The sequence below is a fragment of the Galendromus occidentalis genome, unplaced genomic scaffold, assembly GCF_000255335.2.
Source record: "Galendromus occidentalis unplaced genomic scaffold, Mocc_1.1 scf7180000077440, whole genome shotgun sequence".
In the NCBI taxonomy this organism is placed as follows: domain Eukaryota; kingdom Metazoa; phylum Arthropoda; class Arachnida; order Mesostigmata; family Phytoseiidae; genus Galendromus; species Galendromus occidentalis.
In genome coordinates, this window is record NW_003805428.1 from 346800 (window position 1) to 373307 (window position 26508).

The following is a 26508-nucleotide window of genomic DNA, read 5'->3' on the forward strand; positions in this document are numbered from 1 at the left end:
ACCTCAGGCGCTAGCCCGAGTTCGAGATCGTACTGAGGAAGTCATTCGCAGTGGCGCTCCCCCGTCTCGTGGCTGTAGCTCTGCGACCCCAGGGCTGCTGTTGGGAATCAGGGATATTAGCTTGTTTTGTTTGCTTCGATGCTATACTACGCGCTCGCGATTTCGTCATGATTTTTATTAGGGACGTTAAAACGGGATTCCATTACTCGTAAGAACATTAATTGATGCGACTCGCAAGTCAGGAGATGAGACCGGGAGACCGATAGTCCGTGCTAAGCAAAACTCGACGAGGATCAATGAGCAGCACGAGCATATCCTATCGAGTGCATCCACCCGAGAAACTCACGCTCCTCGACTGAAATACGTTTCACTCGGAGTAGGTTTCAGCCCGCCAACTACGAAACAGAGCCCATGCGATATTCCGAGCTTGAGCACGGAGTCTAAGAAGATATGGATCGTGGAATAATTCTGGGGAAAGCGTCTTGCCTATAATCAGTGATCTTCGCGCATTCTCGGACACTTTGCGGGAAATTCTTCTCGAGCGAAGCATCGAAGACTGATTTTCAGGAGCGCCGAAAGCTACAAAATGCATTTCAAGCGAACGACAGGTGCTCAGCTGAACAGGTACTTGGAGCGGGCGAGATTCTGCGAGAAGCTCGGAGTTCCAAACCGGGGTCGGGCACAATCCATGAGACTATCTGAGTTTGGAGGGAGACCCACTGTATCATAGGCTCAATCTGAGAGGGTTTTCAACGCTTACGTAAGTCGACGCGATGGCGTGCGCGTCGGTTTTTAGCTTGAACAATGCTGCTGATGCACTTTGAGTATCGGATGCAACTCCTCTATTGAACTAGAGTATAGATACATTCAAAGAGTGGCAGCATCGTTACAGCGAGCTTCTGCTGTGGCTGATATTCAATCGGAGCTTCTGCCGGCGGGATTGCTTTTCAGAGCGAATCAAAGAGGAGAAGCCATTGTCAAAGTTTTTACTCGGGCCACGAGTATCGCCACGGCTTCGGCCCTCGTCGACCAACCAAGCGGATCCTCCCGTTCGGGGCTGACGGCGACGAGTAAAGTATGAACAAGTGCGAGCGGGCTCGAGAGTAAATACTCACTCATCCTCGACCATCAAGCAAACTTATGGGACCCGCGCAGCAGCGTAGCCGACCCTGAGCACCGATAGATGGGATCTGTGCGGGAGATCAGGCCCACGACCGAAATGAGGGAAACCGCTCCTCAATGCGTCACACACTCTCGGCTCGATAATGACTCGAAAAATCTGTTATTCTTCAACAACTCCACGTCAGACCGCTGAACAAATTTGTCGAATCGATCACGCGGATATTCCGTCACGCTCACAGTCCTGCCCCCCTGTTAGCACCACAGTCGGTGGAGCTCTTTTACCGGGAGTGAATGGGAGCTCGGGGGGGCAGTCGGTGTGGATCTTCATCGATTGAATCTAATACTCCCATAGCTCCGACAAGCGGTACGTTGGTTATACGTAAGTAGGTAAGCACTGGATCGGCCACGGATTCACCTATCCGTCGCGAGCGGTCTTGTATGCGGGATCGCACGCGGTGCATGAACAGTTCTCATGCTTCGTATTTCATGAATTCCGGATCCAGATACCTTAATCCGCCGAAGCAGGCATGGCAGCGGCGAAATCGGGGTCCCGCTTGGAGATCGATCGAGAGGAAAACTCTCCGAGGTCACATTTGTTCGATATAAATCTCGATTTTAAATGCATCACGGAGCACCACTGTATCCGTGCGGCGTCGGTCATGGAAGATTACGGTCGGATCGAGTTGAATTGAGTCCAACGATCCCCTCCCGGGAGATTCTCAATGGAATTCCTGCGATAGTTTAAAAATTATGGAATTAAATTCCACCTTTCAAAAATGTCTCGATAGAGCTACATGGGAAGTTCCAGCCATCAACGGCAGCTTCCCAGGAAGATCAAATGATCCGAGAGAGATCAAAGAGAGCTAGAAAAAAGTTGGGGAGAAAGTCCCACGCATGGCAAACAGAGCATTCACAGCAATTATTCGTGCCACGGGAACTAATGAGATCAAACCCAAATTTTAAGAAGATGGATCTCGTGAAAAGATGCGAGGGGATTGAGCGGTCAGACCTCGCGGCAGAGTGAATTTTCCCAGTCGCGAAATAGCCCTTGGAGACTAAAAAGAGTCCTCGAAAGTCTCCAATAACGAGTATTCAGGGAACTGAGTAATCTCGAGGAATCCGGTGGTGACCTGATGCCTCCTCACAGATCGTCATGGATACACGCTACGCCACCTTGGAGCGCTCCTGGCTTGACGTTCGCGAAGACAAGATGTCGCGATGTGTGGTGTTTGCCTCAGCGGCTCCTCCCTCTCATTCTGCGTCGGGAAAAGCTCATGGGCGTACATCGAGCACCCTGAGTACTGAGACGTGTTACGGTATTGGCCACTGTTGACGCTTCTGTCGCCCAGCTCCGCGACTCCGCTTTCCCTGGGAAAAGCTGAGTCCGGTTAGTTTTGCCGTTCGAGACCGAGCGAGGAGCCGCGCACAAGTAAGGCTTCCCGTCGCCAATCTGAGACTTTTTCTGGCAGACTATCCTCGAAGCTCATTGGCATGGGGAAGCACGAGGCCCCCGGGAAATTCATAGTGCGCGAGGACTTGACCGGAGCATCGAGATTCTTCCGGAACCTCCATGACTCATGCTCCGCGCACTCTGAACGGCGCATTGATTTCATTCGATAAACATCGGCTGGAAACTCTCCCGCAGATCCGAATATCGCCCGGACCCCTGGGACTGTAGTCGGGTCTGCAGGCAAAACACAGACTGCGGGAGTACCGTGTCGCCAAAACCGCAAGATTCTCCAGGAATAGTAGGGGTGATTGGATCTACTTGACGTCGGAGCAACAACATTGAGCGGCGCACAAGTACCTCTTTCTCTTTTCGAGCCGGTGGCTACTTGCCGAACTAGTCACTTCTTCTCCATTCGACATCTTGAAACTCCTGATTGTAGGTACTCATTCTACGCTTAAGTGAGGACTCATCAAGAAGAGAGAGGCTTTCTGCTGTATCGATCGACTTACAATCGAAGGGCCCGCTAATTCGTGAGTGTCGAATATTCCGAGAGCCAGTGACTCATGAGGATGCTTTCTTCTGCCATTCTCGAGATTTAATGTCGGAGGAGAGCGTGCCGAGCGTAGAAATCACTTCCTCGCACTGATGAGGAATCATGTATTCCGGCTATAACACGGAGAGATCGACTGCCCTCCGCGAGAAGTACTCCCACGATATTAGTTCCAAATCTCCACTGCGAGCAGGTTGCAGTGGGAAGATTTGGAGTTTATCAGGATCGTCTGACCGATCGTTGGCGTCGGTTCTCTCGCCTCCCGCTGTGCTATCGTTGCACCGGAATATTGCCAGGACCTCCACCGGATGCTCCTCATTCTCGAACGTCCCTTCCTCTGGGAACGGGAATTCAGAAGCTCGACTAGTTGACAATCAGGTTGAGTGGACCAAGAATCGACATGCGATGTCTAGCCTTTGCATTCTGATATGCGAGCACAAAGACTATCCGGAGTCGGGCTAGCCGTTCCGTGAGGTCATGTGGAATCGCGAAATTTGGAAGGAGCCGATCAACGGTCAGAGCTTCGTGGAAATTTGAATTCGAATGAACTCCTTCTTGTGTTGTGTGGGGTGATCTCGTTGCTTTCCAAGGCTGTATAGAAGTCTGGGACGTCCCGAGAGTCCATATCTCCGGCCGTAAGTCGGTCATATCGCGCATACGTCCGGAATCAGACGCCGGTTTCTCCATCCCTCTTCGAGGCTGAATTTGGTAACTTCCCGATATCATATTCCGGCAGGAGTAACTCTTCTGGAACGGATTCGATGGAGCTCGACCAATGGGAATCAGTCAACGGGCATGGGCGAGATGAATTTCTCCGGAAATCTCATTTTTTTTCAGATTTTGGTCGAGGACACATGTGAGCTCCTCCCTCGGGTGACGTCATGGATGACTCGCGACAGACGACTCGCGGGGAGCTTAGAGAGCTCGCTGCGCTGTCGTCCAATGAAAATCATGCGAGAAATAGCCGAACAAGATGGTCCAAAGATAATAATCAGTCCTGGATGAGAGGGAGAGGTCGCGGTAGAGACTTTCGAATCCACGACAGTACGAGCCGAGGCCTGCATGAGCCTCAGGAACAGGGATCGAGTTGGAGGGTGCGCGGTGCCGGAGAACATCGACCCAGGAAACCCGAAAATCCGGGGCCGGCAGGGCGGCCGCCTGGCGCCTCTCAACGCCGAGGTAGTTTTTGTAGATCGGGTTGCTGTTATTCGTTCGGTCTACACAGTGTTTGAGTGAAGACGAGATCTCATTTCCCCAGAGTTGTTCCCGATCACGAAGCACAAACTCAACGATCTGTATAAATGCGAGCCTAAAGATCTGATCATGGAGCTCGAGCTGAATCCAGGTTGGGGCTGTCTGCTGGAACAGAAAACCTACGCTGAATGTAAGCAGTAGCTCCATCTCGAACGGTTTGGAAATCAATCTCTCTGTCTGCGTATTCACTTTGTGTTATCAGGAGCGTGGCACATGAAGCTTCGAATGTCTTTCCTCTTCAGTGGACGAAATCGTGGTAGCTGTCAAGGTTTTCGCGAAATGCCTCGAGAGCCCCAATCGGAATGTCACACTCGCGTTCATGCGAAAATATTTCGAAAAGTTCCACAATTACCTGACGGGAACACTGGTCTTTCTATTTGACGACTTGAGCGCGAAGCTCGCTCTGGTTGTGCGCGACATTGTCCTGCTGTATCAGGTCAGTCTGGACCTTGAAAACGGTGCAGTTAGGCAGAATTCCCCGACCAGAGCGACTTAGTGTGTGTGAACACCTTCGATTCTGCTCCACAGACAGCCTGCACGATGATGCCAGGAGGAGTATTCCAGGTTGTGAAAGTCCTTCTGAGTATCATCAGTCGTCATGCGGGAGTACTGCAGAGAAAACTTCAGCATGGAAACTGCAACCTCTTGGAAATGTTGGAGAGTTTGGAGAGACAGGTTATTTGAGATTCAGTTTTGGGAATTCCTATCGGGAATCAGACGCAAGCATCCGGGACCAGCTCCTTGCGCAATCTCGATCGGTCCGGGCTCATTCATTCACAACACTCCTGCATCGATTCCGCAGGTCGACGAGGCTCGGGACCTTGAGGTTGAGACTCAGAAGAAATCGAAAGCCGTGATACGTGAGTTCTTCGTTCAATTTTCCCGTTTTCGGCTCCAATCCTTCTCGCTCACTTCGTCTTAGGCAATGCCGAATCCGCTTCCGATTCTCAGGCGTCGGAGAGAGGAACTCGGATCGGGGAGCTCCGCCGGACAACTACAAGGAAATTGCAGTCTTCCCGACGATTGACGACATGGAAGACTTGAGACCTTACATTCGCAAGAACATCATAGTCGGTCAGTTCGGTAAACGAATATCAATTCACGTCGTACCTCCGACGCTCTGGATAGCGGACTGAGAAGGTCTTCTGGAGTTTTCTTATGCCGCAGGACCTTACGAGAATGGTCATGATTACGTCGAAACCCAGTTCCGCCTGCTTCGTGAGGATTTCGTTGCGCCTTTACGGGAGGGACTCCAGAACTATCTCGGCATGGAGGCCAGCCGCAGGAAGAAAGAGCTTAAAGGAAACTCCGTGAGGTACTACTTCAATGTGTCTTGCAAGGGTCGACTGGCTGCGCTGACGGACTCCGTTTTTCTCTACGCCCTTCAACTCGCCCCGCGGGATTACAAATCGGTGAAATGGGAACGCTCGAAACGATTCGCCAGCGGATCTGTCATCGCATTGTCTAATGATGACTTTGCTTCGATGATATTCGCCTTCGTCCTGCAGAGAGACGTTAGGACTCTCCAAAGAGGTATTTCGATGGGGTGGGACTGGAACTTCGCGATAAAGTACTCAAGTAGCACCTCGGGACAGATTGAAAGATCATGTTCTCCGCGCACAGGTGGTCTCTCCGTCGCATGTTGCAGATCAGAAGATGAAGACTACTTAGAAGCTGGGATGAGCTACAGCGTCATCGAGAGCACCGCTCTGTTCGAAGCATATCGCTACAACTTGAAAGTTCTGCAAGATATCGATCCTCTATTAGTGCCGATGGAGAAGTACATCGTGAAACTCGAAAAAACAGTCGTGCCGCCTCAGTTCATCAATAGAGGATCTTCTGTCAACTTGAGCCCGATAATGTTGGATGAACGCAATACCTGTACCGAGGTCAGTGAATCACTCTCCTCGGTAGCGCCGTATATGCGTACAGCGACCTGCCGATGCAGAACTCATCAGTTATCGACTATCACCTTCGTCACACGAGAACCGAGAATACTGATGAAGCGTGAATGGAAATCCTCAGGTATTGAATAGTCTGAATTGGCCTAGTCGCAAGCTCACGAAACTTGACGATGCTCAGTACGCGGCAGTGCAGAGCGCCTTCGCTCGCGAGTTGTGCCTCATACAGGGCCCTCCGGGAACAGGGAAAACTTTTGTCGGCCTGTTGGTCGTCGAAACTTTCCTCCTGAATCGCATCACGACGAAACCTATCCTAGTTGTTTGCAACACGAATCACGCACTGGATCAGTTCCTCGAAGGTATCTATCGATTCCCGATCGGGATTTTATCGGCGATCGTCGATATATCGAGCTTAAATAAATGTTCTTCCGAGAGTCAATGAGGTCCATCGAATCCAGGCATCCTGAGATTTTCATCGAAGATCGTCCGCGTCGGGGGAATGTGCAGAAATGAGGATATGGTGCAATATAGTCTATCCGAAATGAGACTCAAGAGACGCGACTCTGCCGTCGCCCAAAGAGAACTCGCCGAGAGGGCAGCCAGACATGCCCGTTTCAAAATCAACATGTTGCGCAAAGAAATCAACTCGTATCAGGAAATTTCCGAGAAGGCGTTCGGGTCCGTATTTGCCTAATATACATTCACCATAAATGTCCTCGCACGCGAAACGATGACTGCTGCCGGAGAGGTCGTCAAAACTGCTGCTTGCCCTCTAGGAAGCTGATCCCAGAGGATGCCCTCGAATCCGTCAGCTACGGCGTTTTTTTGAAGGAACGTGACATTCATAAATGGCTTCAAATCGAGACCTTAGCTAAGGAATTTGCTCAGAAGGAGAAACAGAACGCTGGGTCGAAAGCTCAAGCATCGACAGCGACGCCTGAGGAGCCGAGGGGATGCAGCGAGCTCCCAGAGATGGCTGATGAAATTCAGAGCGACGAGGAAGACATACTCATCGACGAGAAGGACACCGATGAAGTGACGGTGAGATCCTAGGCGCTTTGAGAAAATTTTCTCCTCCGAAGACAGATTGCTATCGATCAGGGCCTGTTGACTCTCCTTGACTGTGCGACGTCTGAGAACTCCGAGCTCATTGATTCAAAGCCCTTGATGACTCTGTTCCCTCCCTCGTTACAGATCGATGTTGTCGATCGACTCCTCAGTTTCCATGGGAAACAAGAGAGCACCGCGATGGATCTTTTCATCGAACACGAGCTGACCGTGAGTGACCGGCCGAGACTCACCAAAGAAGAAGCTGTCATTCTGCAGTGTAGATTAGATCGAGGCTTGTACACGCTAAGCATCGATGAGCGCTGGGATCTCTATCGTCACTGGTACGACATCTACATGAAGGAGCTCGACAAAAAAACCGATCGGTACCGGGATGAATACAGGCAAGTATCCGCGCTCTCCGGACTCTCCCCGGGATCCCGCCGGTTCCTCTCTGGTCGAAGAGCTCTCCGAACCATTTCATCTCTTCTCCGATCGTGACAGATCGTGCTTTTCAGTGAGGCTGTTCGAGCGTTGAGAGAACTCGAAGCCGAAACCGATTTTCTGATCTTACAACAAGCTCAAGTTATCGGGATGACGACGACCGGCGCCGCCAAATACAAACATCTCTACGAAAAGCTTGACATCGAGGTGGTCATCGTCGAGGAAGCTGCAGAGCTCTTAGAAGCCCACATTGTGACGACGATCAGTACCTCGACTAAACAGCTGATCCTGATCGGTACGTCTTGGCATTCGAATCGCTTGAGCTTCAATCTCCAACGGAAACTTCGCCGGTCTCAATACTCGCTTCTCCGCTGCAGGCGATCATAAACAGCTGAAACCAGCCACGTCAGACTATAAACTCGCCAGAGACTACCATCTGGACGTTTCCCTTTTCGAGCGGCTCGTCAATAATGGGATCCCCTACATCAGTCTGGAGCTCCAGCATCGTATGCGTCCCGAGTTCGTTCGGCTTCTGGTACCGCACATCTACCAGAGGTGAATCAACTTCTCGGGGAATCTCTTCTACGGACTGACCCCGCTCTACTCTGCCCAGTCCACACATGGTTGGATCAAGGCTGAGATTTGCTTATTTCATTCCTCATTTCCAGATTGGATTGTGGGCCGAGCGTGTATGCCTATCCGAGCGTCAAGGGTATGTCAGCGGACCTACAGCTCATGAGTCACTCTCACTTCGAGTCGAACGACGGCGAAAATCGCTCGAAGACCAACGTGTTCGAGTGTGACATGATCGTCGGCCTGGTTCGCTACCTGTTCGTCCATGGCTACACCCCCGATCAGATCACGGTCCTCGCCATGTATTCAGGACAACAGTTCCTGATCAAGCACAGGATGCGCCAGCTGAACTTCTCGCTCCGGGTGACTTCTGTGGACAATTATCAAGGCGAAGAGAACGATATAGTAATCCTATCGTTCGTCCGTAGCAACGAAGAAGGTCAGATTGGCTTCCTCCGCACCATGAACCGGGTACGTACGAACGCATAGCGGCTTGAGAGCTTTCAACGAACCATCTTCTCGGTCCTCGATCAATTTTTTCGCGATGTCGCTCACGTGTCCATCTGACCGCTTGCAAATCCTCTGTCCGCAGCTCTGTGTCGCGTTTTCGCGAGCCCGCTTAGGTCTCTTCTGTGTCGGCAACTTCCAAATGATCGCGCAGCGCCAGCCGATCTTCAAGAACATGCTCGAGTCCGTGGCTGACTCGGTTCGGGACCACTTCAGATTCCAGTGCAAAGCGCACAAGACCGAAACGAAAGTGTACAAACCGAGCGATTTCGTGCAAGTAGCCGAAGGCGGATGCTATATGCCCTGCGCGGATCGCCTGGACTGTGGCCACATGTGTCCGAAGCTGTGTCACGAATACTCCAACGAACAAACGAGATTCAAGTGTATCAGACCGTGTCTCAAAAAGTATCCGGAATGCGGCCACCCGTGCAAGAAACAATGCGGCGAGGATTGCGATATATGCGGAGAGAAAATTCATTCCGTGCTGGATTGCGGTCATACGGTCGAGGTGAGAGCGGATCGGACTCGAAACTCGATGACTCCCCCTGTCGTCACGTTCCTGATTCCTTTTGCTGTTGCTGCGCGAGTCCTTCAAGCCCTCACAATGCTCCCATTTCCAGCGTCTCTGCGGCAAGCGGGAAAAACCGACCTGTGAGAAGAAGTGCGAGAAGCTGCTCCCCTGTGGTCACCCTTGTGATATGAAGTGTACTCAGATCTGTCAGAAGTTATGTAAGGCGGAAGTAGAAGTCGTATCAATTTGTGGACACCGCGTCAAAGTGGCCTGTCATATTCGAAGCGACGCTCGTGGAGTGGCGAGCCTCTGCAGGCAGCCCTGTGGTAGCCTTCTGAAGTGTGAGCACACTTGTGAAGGTAAGCGAGAAACCTTACGTCGCAAGAATGCCCATGAGCGGAGACTTGTTTCGATCATGACGTGCGGAATCTACGGGCTCGAATCCACGTCGAGATAGGTAGCACTCAATCCGAAAACTGACCACCGCTCTTCCCCCCGTCCAAGGAACTTGTGGCTCCTGTTACCAAGGTCGATTCCACGTCCCGTGTCAAAGTCGATGCGGGAGGACACTCATTTGTGGGCACGTGTGCAAGGAGCCGTGCTCTCGAGTCTGTCCACCTTGCAAGAGAAAATGCGAAAACGCATGCATTCATTCGCACTGTGAAAGAACTTGCGGGGAACCGTGCGTGCCTTGCGCTGAAGCTTGCTCAAGGCGATGCCCCCACCAGAAGTGCAGCAAATTATGCTCCCAGAAGTGTTCTGTCGAGCCGTGCACCCAGCCATGCACCAAGAAGCTCAAGTGCGATCACGACTGCATCGGATTCTGCAGCGCGAAATGCCCGGACAGATGTCGAGTTTGTGATGAAAACGTCTGTGATGTCGAGCTCGGAACCGAGGAAGAGGATTCTCGTTACGTACAATTGGATTGCGGCCATGTGATAGAATCTTCCGGAATGCAGAAATGGGTTGAGACCTGCATCAAAAGCACAGAGATCAGCATGGGCGGGATATCTTGTCCGGCTTGCTTAGCACCTGTAGTGAGAACTGACCGCTTCTCGCACCACATCAACGAAAAACGGAATCTCATCGAGATCGTCAAAGCCAAGGTCAGTCCAGGGGGGCGCCAAACGCCTCATTGGTTCGATGGTGCGCGACAACGAATGAAAATTTTTGATGTACTAATTGAATTATTGGAGAATTCGACACCAGGTTTTCGGAACTCCGGCGGATAACAAACGAGAGCTCGAGAGGGTTTTAGCGAGACTGGGACATATGACCCAAGTCGTCAATACCACCGAATTATCCTCGTTCCTGAAGGATATGATCGACATGCTGTCGTCGTTCAAGAGGCCTGATAAGACGACGATCGATACATTTTCGAATGTGCTCACAGTAAGTGCTTTCCGGTAGAGGTCGATTCGACCGAAATCCACTGAAGCCCTCAAGCCAGACCCGAAATCGGACACCTATCTCGCACGACCGTCCAGGGTCCTGACCGCCGAGGAGCCGATACGCACGGTATTCTTCCCAGGTGATTGAGCGCGTGGCTGAGCTTCAGAAAAACTTGCGAGGTTTGAAGCGAATTTCGCCGAAATGCTATGCCTTGTGGACTGACCTCCTATTCGCTATACGACGAACTCTGGACGAACGAGTTGGTCTACAGCACTTCGAAGACATCATCAACGAGATTTCGAGGTGGGTTCTCCGTCCCCGGGCTTCTCTACGGACGAGGCACTGCCGGGATTGCAACATTCCGGACCAAGTCACATATTCGTCTCTCTCACAGATTCGACTCGACGGCGATGCTGCTCAAGACCGACCGGCTTCATCCTGGGCAGCGGGATGTGTTGGATTGTTTCCGTTTCGTGGATTCTGTCGAGCGCTTCAGTCAAGACAAATCCAAAGCGGTCAAAGACTTCCTCGACGAAAAATCGAAAACACTGGGCGGAGCTCAGCTCGGCATCAGCGACGGTGAACGAAAAATGATTCTGAAGGCCGTTGGACTGACACGAGGACATTGGTACCAGTGCCCCAAGGGCCACGTATATTGCATCACCGAGTGCGGCGGCGCCATGGAAGAGTCTAAATGCAATGAATGCGGTGCAATTATCGGAGGCCGAAGCCATGCGCTCCGGGGGGATAATCGAGTAGCGAGAGCGATGGACGGTGCGACTTATTCCGCGTGGTCGGATCAGCAGAATATGCAGAACTACCGATTCGATGAATTGAACTAGAAAGCATGAGGGCCTCGTTCAGGAGCCGTCATCAGTCACGGACAACTGTTCCGAGAGCTCGCCTGCCAGAGGTCCTCGTGTGTCAGATCATCGAAGCGGCGGACTCAGACGATTGTGGACGTCGAGCAAATATAAATTGATCGTTGAAGTCAACGGAAAACATGAATCGGAGATTTTATTTTTCTGAGCTGTAGAAGAGCAGGAGACACAAGGATCGGAATTGAGACGAACTAATTCTCTGAATTCGAACGAGTGACCCGCATTTATTCTGTATGTACGTCAATATATTATCATGGGTAATGCAACTATCCGTGTTATCCTGAAGAATCGCATTTCCAACTGCAAGCCTGTAAGGAAGAGAAAGGAGCGCAGTTAGGGTACCCTCCCCCGCCCTACCCCTCTTACCGAGTGTCGAGTGATCCTCACTGGCGGTCGTCGCATCCGACGCCTACTTACGCTCGGGAATTTTTTCGCTTATCGCGTGCGTCAAGCTCTTCTAGCCAGGGCCGCGAGCGATTATTTGATCATGGATTGAGGTTGACGTTGAGCGCTATAAAGCCGTCCAGGTTCTTGATGAAGAAGTTCGAAGGAGTCGAAAGGGATTTCGTCGAGAGCATTCTCCATTCTTGATGCCGAGCCAGAATAAAATGAAGACAAAATCGAACGATGGGAATCCGGGATTTGCAGATTGCGCTCCTCGATGATGCGAAGCTCAGACGTTCGATCTCAATTCGGGTGCTCGACGAATCGATGTGTCTGTCATATGCATACGACGGTGGCAGGGTGGAACTTATAGAACAACTACGCAAGAATAAGCTGCAAACAGTAGCAGTGGTGCGTGGGACAGATATCGGCGGTCCGTACAATTCGCTCAGCTTAACTTTGGGGTAGGGGTGATCCCGGGGGGTTGTTCGGTCGTTTCGTCAGAAACGTCTAATTCTCTTACAACAAACTGCATCAAGATATCCTCGAGCCTCATCATCATCACCTCACACGTCATCGGCATCATCAACCGGATCCCGCGCCGTACATTATTTATCCTCCGGCGATTCCCTCGACGATCGACCTCAGTCTCGACGGCGGGTCCTGAGTTCCAACGCGATACTTACCCTCGTCCGAGTGAATTGAGCGATCGGGAAAATTTGGCGCAACTTGACGGTTGACTTACTGCAGAAGCGTTGACTGCCATGTCGAGCGGAGAGTTCTGTGATCCCACGGAAGTCGCTGGTCGTGCCGGGCTCGAACTACAGGAAAGCTCGACTTCGGACTCCGAAGTGTTCGCGCGGTACAGACGAAGTACGTCGACTACACCCGTCACTGAGCAATGATGACGATGGATCGTAGCGGAGTACGTTGGTTGTTTTTTTTTATTTCGATTAAGCATTACGTAGTATAGATGATGAGAAGTTCGTCGTCGTCGTCGTCGCCGGGAACGGAGACCACGATCTTCTTTCGCGGTCTCGGCAATCTCTCCTGCCGTTGAGCTTGTTCTCCACAATGCGTCGTATTGAATAACGTAGGGGTTGACTTTTCCTTCATCATGAAGATTCATCATGCATCGCTGCAGGAAAAACACTATTCCCGAATTTCGCTCCAACCGTCGGCGCTCTCGTGGGTGTTCATCTCATTTTCTCGCTGCTCAGAGGTGCTATCACCCATCGACCGCTCACAATCGACACACGCGTCTGCGTACCGAGCACATCTGCTTCCGTTTGGAGCTCGACAGCTTGGGATCTCTATCCAGCCCGTCGTCGTATTCAATGATTTTTCTTTATACATAAACAGTTTGTTCACTGCTTGCAACTTTCTTGCTCGCTTGCGCTGATGATTCCATCCGATGGTCGGTCGAAGCGTAGCCTAGTATCTTCTCGATGACGTTGATCCATAGCCACGGGACACGGTGCCATAATTCGATGACGATGATGGGTACTGATAATCGCTCTGGTGACCACTCGACGACCATTTCGGATTTGTCCATTTATACGAGGCGCTACTGTCTCTATTGCTCGAAGAGTAGTCCCCTCGAGAGTGGCTACCGCCGCCTCCTCCTCCTCCACCACCACCACCGCCGCTGCTACTCGAATGGTGACCGGACGAGTGGTGGTTATGGTGACTGCCGTGATAATCACTGCCACTGTAACCGTTTCGGGTTCCTGCCGACGAGCCGTATGACGAACGAGACACATCGCGGGATGAACTCGCGTACGAAGACGTCGAGCCTCGCGAGTAGTCGTCGCGAGGGCGTTTCGGCGCCACAGTCGAATCGTCCCTCCTCCGGTCGAATTCCTTCTTGCGACTCCCGCTGTAGTAGTCGGATGAACCCCCGGATCGGCTCTCCTCATACGATCGTTTCGGCTGTCGCGTGACATCCAACTTGCGTCTCATGAGAGCTTCTCTCTCGTGTTGGATACGCGCACGCTCGGCTCGTTGACGATCGCGTTCGATCTTGAGCAGCTCGAGCTTCTCCTGCGCGAGCTTCTCGCGCTCCAGGCGGATCTTCTCCCGCTCCCGTTCGAGACGGTACATCTCGTCCCGCTGTCGCCTCTCGAGTTCGCGTTTTCGCTCTCGGGAATCGTGACGTTCCCTGAAGCTGCCGCTGGTGCGGGGTGCCGGCATCCGCTCCCCGCCGGGCCGACTTCCTCGGAAGCTACCGCGACCACCGCGGCGTGACACAATGCGTCCGCTGCGACCTCGGACCTTCGTCGAGCTCGAAGTCGGAATGCGGGCACCCAGCCTCTTGCGGACATCGCCTCGGTCACGGCTTCTGTCACGACGAGTCTTTGTCTTGTCGTCGTCCTTGCCTTCGAGGTCGAGATCGACCTGGATGACTTCTTCGCCCTCTTCTTTTTCTTCTCCTTCGGGTCTCGCTTCAACGAGATGACTTTCTTCTTGGGCGACTGCTGTTGCTGTTGTTGGTGCTCCTTCTGCTGTTCACTTTCCTTCTTGGCGGCAGCTTTCTTCCGGGACGCCGAAGCCCGGAGTGCTCCCGCAGGGTCGAGATCCGTCATTTCAACAGCGAGTTTATGACCGTTGTAGTCGCTCTCGTTGAGATCTGCGACGCATTTCTTGGCGTCCTCTAGCGTGGACATCGTTACGTAACCGTAGCAGCCGCTCTTCGGTGACTTGGCATTCGTGACGATTTTTGCCGAACTGATTTTGCCGCATTTGCTGCACAACTTCTTCAATTCCGCGGCTTTTGTGCTGTGGGGCAGACAAGATATCCAGACGTTCACGGACTCGACGGGTTTCGCTTCGTCGACGTCGTTCTCTTTTTCGTCGTCTTTCTTGTCGCCCTGGCCATCGAGGCTTCCAGCGGAGTTCTTCTTGCGCGGCTCGCTCTCGAGCTTCTCTTCCGCTTCGTCTTTGTCGTCGCCTTCGGGGACCTTGCTGTCCTCGTTATCATCGAATTCATTATTCTCTTCAGCATGAACCTCGAGCCCGGCTTCTTCGGGCTGCTGGATCTCGTCGTCGGGATCCTCTTTGGCGAGAGGAATATTCTCCTGGGGCGGGGAATCCGAGGAATCCAGATGTTCCTCGGCGTCTTCTGCGGGTTCTTCGCGCAAACCGGTTTTCCGGGACTTGATCGGCGTCGCGGCATCCATTGTTGAACTAACCTAAACGACGAGAAAGGTCAATGAACAGAGTTAGTCAGGTCATCAGGACACGTCTGAGGCTCGGGATCTGGACTCGTCGGGCGGGAGCCGATATAACCATCATCGCAGTGCGGGTAGACGCCATGTCTCGACGGAGTGATTCACGAACAAACAACGGAAACTTTCGCCCGAGGATCATCGAAGCGCTGACCGACCGACAGTTCCTGCACGAGAAGCGTCCCGGAGTCGATCGTGCACAAGCGTAATCATCTGCTCGAGGAGCCTCGAAGCGCCGGTAGATATTTGAAAATCGCCACAATGTGAACCGGTAGACGTCGAGAACGGTGACCGCGCCGAGCAACTCGCACTGTCCGGACGCAAACAATGCACCACTGATCATCGAGAGGCCTTTGCTCACGCTCGGCAATCGCATCAGCGGCCACGTTTTCTCTTTCAAGTTACCTCAAACTCATGAGTTTCGGGATCGAGTCCTTCTTCCCGGAGCGCTGTCTGAAGTCGGTCAAGCAGGGCGCTCTTGACACCCGTCGTGTTGAGACTTCGTTTTTCGAGTTCGTTCCGAAGATCCACGACCCGCAACTCGCTGAGTTTCTTCCGTCCAGAGTGATCCTGCGTCATGGCTGAGCTCCGATTGTGATTTTCGTCAGCCGTCACGAATGTTCCGCTCGAGCACAATTAATACATGAAACGTTAGGAAGTCGAAAGCCTCCCACAACGTAATCCAACGTCAGCCGAGAGATTCGCTACTGCGTTCGGCCGCCGATGTTTCTCGCTGCCGCGGCGGTGCCGAAACAAAATGGCGCACTGGCCACCGCCGGGGAGGAGGACTCGGCGCTTGCACGATCGCGGCGCGAAATTCAAATTCGAACATGTGGCGGCGGCGCAGAGTCGCCGCGCCTTTCGACCCTGAGTCGGCTCCGGGTCGATGATGACAGCGATCCATACCTAAAGACGGATTTACAAATTCGCCGCCCCTAGGCTACATTGGGACTGTCGCCCCAATATGATTCATCTCGGAAGGAATTCTGATGCTTCCCAACGCTTGCACCAGGGCCTTAAAGAATACTCCTTCGAAATCCAAAAAGCCTACGGGATGAGAATCGGCGGAAACTGTCACTTCTATTCCGTTCGATCTTGGATGGTGAGAAACGACAGTCTGTGAGGTGGATTTCTCGAGGGATTAGATTCCTTGTTTGTTTTTGGAACGGCCCCGCGCTCCTGCGAAGAGTTCACGACTTCGTTTCGCCTATGAATGATCTCACTGAGGTACCGAAAGTAACCGATGCCCACGACCCAAAATTCGCCGCTCCACAAAATTCGCCGCGCCTCGAAATCCGTGATTCCGACGGCTCGGATCGAGTCAGTTTCACAAACGGACATTTTTCCGAATCGTCACGATATCCTGCGAGGTCCCTCACAATTTTGTGATTATGCTGTCTCGGTCAAGAGCCTGACAGCCCGACGCCATCGATCCTGTCCCGATCCAGAATTGTTTCGTCTCATTCTTGTTCGAGCGAAACTACTTCCAAGGATATCGAGTGCAGGTTCTTCCCTATCCTTTATCGAACGACGCGAGATTCTCAGCGAAATTCGAACTCGAACATGATCTCCCCCTCTCGAATTGCCTTCAATTCGTTTCTTTCGCAGAATCCGGGGCGGGTGTTCTCTGCAGCCTACCGGACTCATTTTCCTCGATGTTTCGAAGATTACCTGTTTCGTGGAGACAGATTGTGCGGATGAGTTTCGAAGTTACATCATTGGAGCCCGGGGAAGGCACACATTGTAGACGAACGAGTGATTATTCGAGTGAGACATTTATTTAGCGCCGAAGGCATTCCTGCACAGAACAAGGAAGAGCGCTGTTTCCATGAGAACATTCATCCAATCCTCGGTCGTCCGTTCATCGCGGAACGAAGTCAACATGAAGACCGCTCTTCGCTCTGAGGATCAGCTCTCCAGCAATCTGGATTTCGCTCAACGGTTTGCTGCTCACGATCTGGAAGGTTCTCAGAATATTCACCAATAAGATCTTCAATTCCTGAAGTGCGAAGCGTTGTCCGATACAATTCCTCGCTCCTGCCGAAAACGGAATGTACGCATAAGGGTGTCTGCCCCGGACGTTTTCCGGCAGGAAGCGGTCAGGATCGAACTTCTCCGGGTCAGGGAAAACTCTCGGATCTCGATGCAGATAACGAATGGCGATGGTCATAGTTGCGCCTTTCGGGATCTTGTATTTTCCTGTGAATTGGATGGAATCAAGTTTTTGCTCGAAGAGTCGCAGAAAACCTGGGAAGCATGTTCCTTCTTTAGTGAGATTGGGAAGCTTCCGAATATCGAACTTGCCGAGACTGGCTCCGTCGACAGTACACTGCCGTGAAACGAAGGGAACCGAGCCGTTGAGTCTTTGGCACTCCTTCAGAACTCGATCGAAGTATTCCAGTTTCTGGAGATCTTCCGTCGTCACGTGGCGGGTCGTGTCTCCTTGGAAAACCATGTCCAGCTCCTCATGAACTCTGGCTTGCACATCTCGGAAGATGCCCAATTGGTACAACGACCAGGCTGTTGCCCATCCGGTCGTGTCGTGGCCCTGAAAGGTAGAATGTTTCCTCGTCGAATTGACTCCGCTTTCGATGTGTCCGATCTCGCGCTCAAGCACGAGACTGTGCGCAACTAACCGCAAACATGAATGTTGCAACTTGCTCTTTCATTTCTTTGACCGATATCTGTTCTCCCTTGAGATGGAGAGAAACGAGCAAGTCGATAAACGATTGTTTCTTCCCGGGACGATTTTCCATCAGACTCGGATTAGCGGTGAAGTCTTTGATCTTCTTCTCGATCACCTGAAGAGAACCCGATTCAGAGAGAATGGAATCTACGAAAGTGCTGACAGTTTGGCAGCTCACTGCATGAACGATAGGTGATAGATCATCACTCGCTTGAGCTACATCGCACGACCTTTTCGCTGAATGAGTGGAGCCTGTCCACTGCGCTCAGATATCGCTTCCCGTCGGGTGTGTTGAAGTAGAGCCAGTCCCACTTGTACCATGGTACCGTGGATCTCTGAACGAATGCGCACGTTGTTCTATGAAAGATTCCAGCTTATCTTCCGGTCTCCAAGTCTCTTGCCTGTCCGACCTATGCCCGGAAGTTTTTCGAAACGGTTTGCTATCATACACGTAATGCTCTGTGACTAACTAGTCTGAACAGTATTTGATTAATGAAATCGACGCGTTACTCACTCGCCCAGAGCATCGATATATTCTCTGCGATCAGCGAACGCTGGGTCGTCATGCTCCAGACTCATGACCGTCTCGAGTAGGATAGCCATCGTAAAGTTGGTTGCCCATTCACCGAGCTCGATGTTCTTCCGGAGTTTTGGATGAGCCTTCATTTCCTCGACAAGTCGCAAAGAATGGCTGTTCATTGGACCATCGTATTCTCGCAAGATGGAGAAATGAAATGAAGGAGTGAGCATGCGTCTCTGAGACTTCCATTCAGCGCCATGACTGTGAAGTTAAGCGGGGGACTCCTTACTCATCTCTTTGTCGTGCACCATATGCCTAAGTATTCTTGGAGATTATCGGAGCGCAATGAGTTTGGAAGTGAGGAAGCATGACAGCTATCTCGATTCGTTCAGTCGCAGACCATGAGGAGGAATCAACCCTTGGCGAAGCGATAAGGAAACAGCCATTCTCAAGAACGTCGATCAAGGCTCGGATTATCGCAGCCTTTCGAATACCGAATCCTGCACGTACCTCGACAGGAGGCCGTTGCCGAGCCAATGGTGGAGCTGACTGTATCCAACAGATTTCTTCGCGAAGCTCGGTGATCTCAGGAGCTCTTCCAGGAGATCCGCACGGAACACTAAGATTAACGGTCCCCCATCAGGTGAAGTCCAAAGTTTGGAGATCCCTTCAGATCGATGTCTTTCGGCAAGGTCGCTGCGCAGCTTCAAGAACGCTGTGGATATGGTGGATATGCTTTTGACTTTTGCAACGACAGCGTTTTCTCATCGACGGTGAATGTTCTCGCAAAATATTCGGGTAGCACCGACAAATTAGGCACTAACCCACGCTTGAGTCTCCGTCTTTCTTAAACTTCAACAACGAGACGAGCAAGTAGATTGGATTCAACCACGGCAGGATGCTGGGTGTGGGACCGGGCATGTTCATGAGCATTTTCCGCGCTCTCCAATACGACTGCCATCCCACGAGACACAAGGAAACCGTCACCAGCAGTACCACAACTGAAATGGAGAAGAGCATGATGTAGTCGACTCATTCATTCTTCACGGGGACTTTCCGGACTCAATCCCATGGTTGAGTCTCGATTCCCCAGTCTAGCTCTCTGAGCGCAAGGTAATCACGCGCTGATGATCCTTCCTGATCGAATTGCTGGGTGTGTAGATTCGATGATCGTTTCAACTCTGATGCCTAAAGTCGGGCTCGCGCGACTTGTCGCCCCTCCAATGGCTATCGTCTTCGAAAAGCCCTCTTCAAGCGTTGCAATCGCTTTCTGTCATGGCGCCGAACGGGTCGATGAGGGACCAAGCTTCCTCTCCCCATTTCAAAGTTCGAAGCACTATCCATTCGTCCCGTTAGAGATTGAGGATGTCGGTAATGAGCGGAAGCTTGGGTCATTCAGAGTAAGTCTAGCTGGCCGGTGTCAGGCTCTTAGGCGGACGTCTCGAGCACCGGTCCACAGAGAGCTTCAGCAACCCAAGGGCTATCTACGGTAAGGAGAGAGCCGGCCAGCTTATTGCCTTGCTCCCGCCGTTCCACTCCGCGCTGGAGTACGGTCTAAATGAAGTGAGCACGAGGCTGATTGCGTCTCGGTGGTCTCATCGGACGGAAAAAGTTCACCCTACCTGTCAACATCTTGGCGACCTGTCAGACTCCGAGAGAATGCGCCGGAAGTATTTGTCAAATTGCTGGTCGCCGACGGGGGAGGAGAATTTGCCGCCAACGGTGGAGAGACACGCGTCCAGCCGCCGTCGTTTTCCCGCTTTCTTCTGAGCTCGCGGACTCCCATGACGACCCAGTTGCGCCCTCTATTAGGCTCAGCTTGAAACTTTCGTTCCCGTTTCGCGTTCCAGGTGAGAAAAGAAAGACGTCGACGCCGATCAGATTACTGATATTCACATGGAGTTGAAGCTGTGTTCTGGGTCAGTGCACGGTTCAGTGGAACAATAGCCGCCATGACCGTCGCGCGTCCCTACGAGCATCCCCGTCCCCCCAAGGTCTGGAGGTCTCCGGTTGTATCACGTGTCCTATTCCCGATTATTCTTCTCTTCATTTTCCGTCGCCCGGGCAGGGAGCGGTCAGCCCTCGGCGGAGTCAGAGCGAATTTGATGGGTTTTCGTGGCTCCATGTTGAAGTTCTCGAGTCACATCTACTCGGGGGCTGGATAACGACTGAATTTGAGAGCCGCTTGCGGCCCGTGCCTCGCTTATTCAACAACTCTCACCTTGCGCGCCGTAATCGTTATTCGAAGATGCTGCCTTATTACGTGGCTGATCTCTCTCGATTCCAACTTTACTCCCCCCTCCCCAGAAGCGTAAAATCACCTTCGTGTGCGTCATCTCTCCAGCTCCGTGGAGTTTCTGACGTCCCCGTGCAGCAGGATTTTCTAATATCAAAACAATCCAAGGGATGCTCTCGCACAAACAGACTCGAGAATGCGGGTTAATTCTCAAAATCCCCTCTGTCAAGATTTTCTTTCCGCTCTCAAGGTATGAGGCCGCAAGATCTCGGAGCACGTCCGATTTTGCAAGTTCTGCCCCCGAGAGCTTGATTTTAGTACCCGTCACTGGAGAAAACGCCGCTGAAGGAGCAGACCGTTCCTGGGCGACTTATTGCTCGACCTTTTTCTTCTCGTGAAAGAATGCGTAGACTTCGCCCACCGCTCGGGAATGTTGCCGGGCGTCGCGAGTCTCTGGGCATAGCCTTGCCCTTTCATTCCAGCTTCTCAGTAATACTTCCGCGGAGACTCACGCGGTGCGTGACATTTCGGCTCGGGGGGATCGTACAGCTTTCCGAATCCGCGAGTCGATGATGGTCTTCTGAGTGTTGCTCTGTATGATATATACGTCATCGATCGACATACGTATGTCAGACGAACTCAACAAAAACATCGATATTCTCTGCATTGTCAAGCTCCCAGCGCAGTACCGCATCGAGGAGTAAAGCCATTGTGCAGTCGGTGGTCCAATAAGGGAGTTGGGCGTGCTTCAAGGGTGGCGGATCATTTCTCTTCGCTCATTCAGACTTGGCAGTTCATCGGATTATCGGATCTTCGGGAGATGGGGAGAGGGTTTAAAGACATGAGCATCCGTGTCTGCGCATGGAAACCTCACTCATCCTCCACTCGTGCAGCCAACGCGTATTGAGTCAAGACGGCGCAATGAATTGGCATGTAAAAAGCGTGAGTTCATGATAATTATCTCGATCTTTTTCGGACGAGCGTGAGAATCAGCGTCAAGATTAAGTCGAAAAGATGTTCTGCAAAGTCTCCCGATTCGCGAGTTCATACCTATATCTCTCACCACTTCATGTATCTCTCACGGAATCACATGTATTCTGACTAGTCACCGCCCGAACTCCCGGATTGATAAAGCTGCCACAATTTACGATTGTAGAATCGCAGCGTCACAGGCGACTTCTAAAGAGACCATTTGCGACTCTCACGAGCTCGATCCTTGGGTTGCTCTCATACCAAGCTCACCTAAATCTGACGGGCACCCTCTGATAAGCGGGGTGATTGGAGGGCCACCCTATTGTAGACTCGAATATGGAGGAACGTATATTTTAGAACCGGCAGACGGGTAATCGGGTAGCCTTCAATGGACGTATCAGCCTCACCGGAATTCCAAAACAGACGGGCATGCCTCTCTGTAACGGGAAATACGGTATTTGTTGAGCGTTCCGAGCCTTCATCGAGGATTTGAACTAATATTCCAATACACCTGGCCAAAAAATTGTAAGCGTAGATAGCATGTTGGTCTCCGGTCGAAACGTTTGAGCGGAACTGCATGATCGTGTCCATTTATTAATTCTTTGTTCGACAACCCCCTCTCAAGGGTGGAGGGATCCACCGGTCGCTGAAATCAGGCTCAATGGATCGCGGAGAGACCAGACTTCTTCTACCCGTCTCCGGCTTCAAGCGACTCCCGTAGCGAAATTTCTCTCTCATAATGAAGGCGATTATTAAATGAGCTCGTCAACCGTGATTCGCTCATCTGTATGCTCATGGAAGGGCTGCCCCGGACCTGTTTCTCCCATTTTACCGGAAATATCGATGTGACAGCGTGAATTCCGAATGTCGGTGAATTGTGCTGCTCCCGAGATACGAGCGGTCGAAGGGAGGCTCGACGGTCTCGGCGGCGGCCTTCTGAGAGTTATGGAGATCTATCGATGTAGCAAGCGATCCGTATCTTGGCCTTGGAGGGGAAATGGAGAAAAACAGCAGTTTCGCCGTCGTGTTCCTCATCACGTGCCTCGTTTTACCGTCGATCCGTCGGTCTGCTCCCATGGGGAGCTTCTCCTGCTTCCCCTGACCGATCTCGGTCCCGGAGACTCTAGTTAGCTTATTGAAGCCGGTCACTGGCAGCAGCTGGATAATATGCATTTCGAACGAATTATTGGAAAAGACTTCGAGTGCAATCAGAACTCTGGAATCCGCCTGATTTCGATACTCCACATGTACGAGTGATTGCTCAGATGCTGATCATCGTCGGAAAGCATTACACTCCTCGAAACCGCGCTCCGCTCGATACGTGGACTCCGCTCAATCGGAGCAGGACCCAAATCCCTCCCGACGAATCGAGGACTCAGGGTCGGGGAAAAGTTTTAGGGAGTCGAAAATAAGGAGCACTGCACGAGAGGGAACTCATGGGGAGCTCACGAGAACGGTGGAGCAGGGGAGACACAGCGCGGAATCCCTACAAGACACATGCCTCCGCTTCAGTAATTCTGTTTATTTTTCCCTAACGCGGAATGAAATCTACGTAGAGGCCATCCTTCGCTCTAAGAATGAGCTCGCCGGCAATATTGATTTCACTCAAAGGTCTGTTGCTTTTGATTTTAAAATTCCTCAAGATATTCACAAGTGAGATCTTCAACTCTTGGAGAGCGAAACGCTGTCCGAGGCAATTCCTCGGCCCGGCCGAGAATGGAATGTACGAGTAAGGGTGTCGACATCGGACGTTTTCGGGCAGGAATCGGTCCGGATCGAATGTCTCCGGCTCTGGGAACACTTCAGGATCTCGATGTATATAATGTATCGCTATCGTGATGGTCGCTCCCCTCGGAATCTCATATTTGCCTGAAATCAGCTGGACTAAATTTTTGATTGTCTCAAGACTAGCTCCGAGGTGAGCGATATACTCGGGATGTTAGAACAGGAGAGCAAGCGAAAGTCCTCGCTCCAATATCGAGTATTCTGCGTCAAAACTCGCCGATCGGACCACCGTCCACGGTACATTGCCGGGATATGAAAGGAACGGAGCCGTAGATTCGTTGGCATTCCTTCAGAACCCGGTCGAAGTATTCCAGTCTCTTGAGATCGTCCGCTGTCGTGTGACGGGTCATGTCTCTTCCGAAAACCATGTCAAGCTCTTCATGGACCTTGGCCTGCACATCAGGGTAGACGCCGATTTGGTACAACGTCCAAGCTATCGCCCATCCGGTCGTGTCGTGTCCCTGCGTTGGAGGGTAACCAATTGAGCGAGAGAGCTCCCTCAGGAAATGTGCGACAATTGTTTTGGACTCCGGGCACTTACGGCGAACATGAATGTTGCTACTTGTTCCTTCATTTCTTGGACGGAGATCTGTTCTCCTTGCAGGTGCAAGGAAACGAGCATGTCAATGAACGATTGTTTTTTTCCGGGACGGACTCCAATCAGCGACGGGTCAGCTGTCAAGTCCCGAATCTTCTTCGCGATAACCTGCGCGCAACAGAGTAATTTCAGGGGCAAATGTATTCGGGAGGCATACCGGAGGGAACGTGCGATCTTAGAGACATCTGAAGAATGAGTTCTTCGGATCGCATGGGTAATCGTTTTCTCATCGAAATCAAAGACTCGGCGCACACTCCCGGGAAGTCTCGTTGACCCTGACTCGCACCGCGAACCCGTGCCTAGCTCTCCGAGAGAGAAGTAGTAACTCTACCTTCTGACTGAAAGCATGCAGTCTATCCACAGCTTCCAGATAACTCTTTCCCTCGGACGAGTTGTAGAAGCAATAATCCCATTTGTGCCATGGCTTCAGGAATCTCAGGCTGAAGAGGAGCGCCGCGCTGCAAGAAACTCCTCGCTCATTAGGACGTCATCCCCCCTGTCGGACTCCCCGGGGCATATCGCGCACGATCTCCGATGGAATTGCTATGTGACATATTCAAGCTGATGGAGTGCGACCTGTTCACAGCCTGGACGTATTCCCTGCTATCGGCGCATTCTGGATCATCGACCTCCAAGCCCATTACTGTTTCAAGGAGTACTGCCATTGTGCAGTCGGTGGCCCATTCGCTGAGCTCCACGTTTTTCTGGATCTCCGGATGGTCCCTCATGTTTTGGACGATTTTCAAGAAATGGGAATTCATTGAGTTCTCGTATTCATCAAGAATCGAGAAATGGAACGTGGGCGTGAGCAGACGTCTCTGTGCTTTCCATTGAGCGCCGTGACTGCGGAGATGGAATAGAACTGAGCATGCTGCTCGTCCCGCGACAACGGGAATAAGCAGTAAATGTTCGATAGGTAATTAGTAACAGCGACGAACTCGGACAAGCTCGGATAACATCACCCTGATAACCATACTATTTCCCCTATAATTACACAACAACTGTATAACCGCTCGGATCTCTTCGTGGACGCTGATCGCGTTCGTCGGCAGAGGATGGTGAGTGACTTGAAAGGGGTTGTGCGGCTCCGATAATCCGCAGGAGGAATATCATCTCGTCCGACAAGCCGCAGATATTTTAAAAACCTCCGAGAACAACTCCGATCGTACAGCTCCTCTGCGACGAAGGCCGCTCTCTGCGGGAAAATCGATAAGACTGTGACCGATGTCTATCACCACCTGCACATACCTTGTCAGTATCCCTTTTCCTAGCCAATCGCGGATTAATTCGTATTCGATGGATTTTGTGGAGAAACTGGGGGATTTGATGACATCTTCGACGAGGTCCGCGCGGAACACACATATTGTCGGACCTCCGTCATAAGAGCTCCAGGTCTTGAATATCCCTTCTTTTCTATATCGCGCGAAGAGCTCGTGTCGAAAGTTGAAGAACGCTAGCGGGAGGGAAGTTAATCTGTTGATTGGCGTCAAATAATTCAGGTTCTCGTTTCGAATTACGCGAAAGTCCATCTACCGGAGCTCATGTCTCCGCCTCCCTTGAATTTCCGAAGAGACGTGAGCATATAGATCCAATTCATCCACGGTATCACACTCGGGGTGAGACCAGGCATGCTCTTCAGCATAGCTCCCTGTTTCCAATAGGGCCACCATTCGTAGAGAAGGAAGAGTATGCAGATGACCACCAAGGCGCCCACGACTGGAAAAGAAATGCCGGAGATTCGGGCGTATCGGAAAGAGCGACTGCCTGGTCGAAGTAAGGCATTGGAGACGTTTGGCGGCTGTCAGTTTATCGCTGACTTCGATCCCGGGCAAGAGCGTTCGGGAAGTATATGTATACTTACTTTGATTCTCGTCTTTTTATTACCGCCTTACCTGTCAACATTTTCACTCTGCCACCCGGGATCGTGCGAGAGCCGCCACTAGATCGATGAGAGACGCTGAGCGAACGAGACTGTGTATCAACTTGTTTTGAGAGATGGAAACACTCGAAGCGCCTCTCTGCTTGTGACGAGGAGGTTTTCTGGTAATTCTGTTCCGCCTGCAACGCCATTCTGCTCGGCGTGTCATTCCGCTACGCATTCCGGGGAGCTCATTCTTTCGGGGCATTTTCGGAATCGGCTGGAGGACAATAATCCCCGTCCGTGAGCAAGGAGAACTCGCAACAAATGAGCACCGAAAAGGAGCAAACTCTTCTGAGCACCTAACGCGATTGCGAAAGTTTCCATGAGATCTACTGAGTCGTCGACGAGAGGTCCCTGCAGTCCGAAGAAGACCCGATCGCCCTAGGACCTCCGATATATATGTATATGTTTCGGTCTAGCTTACAATTAGAGTGGAGGTAGCGGCACGTGACTGAACACGCTCCATTGTTGTCAGGATGATAGGGCTTCTCTCAATAACCTTCTGCACGACTTATCTCATCACTCATCACATCAGTCTTGAGTTCCT

The 26508-nt window shown here is 51.7% G+C and overlaps 3 protein-coding genes across 3 annotated transcripts; 1 reads left to right on the plus strand and 2 right to left on the minus strand.

Annotated features, from left to right (window-relative positions):
• Positions 1–3959: 3959 nt before the first annotated feature.
• Positions 3960–11593, plus strand: LOC100907939 (NFX1-type zinc finger-containing protein 1). Its single transcript, XM_029111424.1, has 21 exons — positions 3960–4301; positions 4381–4506; positions 4619–4812; positions 4905–5051; positions 5179–5236; positions 5328–5450; positions 5544–5909; positions 6000–6265; positions 6402–6636; positions 6736–6955; positions 7054–7318; positions 7472–7728; positions 7843–8063; positions 8146–8323; positions 8437–8812; positions 8934–9329; positions 9436–9718; positions 9864–10465; positions 10569–10751; positions 10891–11054; positions 11146–11593. The coding sequence occupies exons 1-21, from the start codon at positions 4004–4006 to the stop codon at positions 11591–11593; spliced, it is 5406 nt and encodes a 1801-aa protein (XP_028967257.1). The 5' UTR covers positions 3960–4003.
• Positions 11594–12669: 1076 nt separating this feature from the next.
• Positions 12670–15822, minus strand: LOC108864239 (scaffold attachment factor B2-like). The gene is given in 4 exon segments (XM_029111425.1): positions 12670–14448; positions 14451–15207; positions 15406–15410; positions 15630–15822. Coding segments are annotated over 4 exon segments (1953 nt in total). The 3' UTR covers positions 12670–13450.
• Positions 15823–17011: 1189 nt separating this feature from the next.
• LOC108863658 (uncharacterized) lies at positions 17012–25992 on the minus strand. The gene is made up of 15 exons (XM_029111426.1): positions 25933–25992; positions 25574–25756; positions 25289–25493; positions 24617–24883; positions 24372–24498; positions 23984–24148; positions 23672–23903; positions 23194–23541; positions 19274–19480; positions 18960–19164; positions 18444–18710; positions 18160–18286; positions 17880–18044; positions 17548–17791; positions 17012–17442 (listed from the first exon to the last, which is right to left on the minus strand). The coding sequence occupies exons 1-15, from the start codon at positions 25940–25942 to the stop codon at positions 17105–17107; spliced, it is 3090 nt and encodes a 1029-aa protein (XP_028967259.1). The 5' UTR covers positions 25943–25992; the 3' UTR covers positions 17012–17104.
• Between the last annotated feature and the right edge of the window lie 516 nt (positions 25993–26508).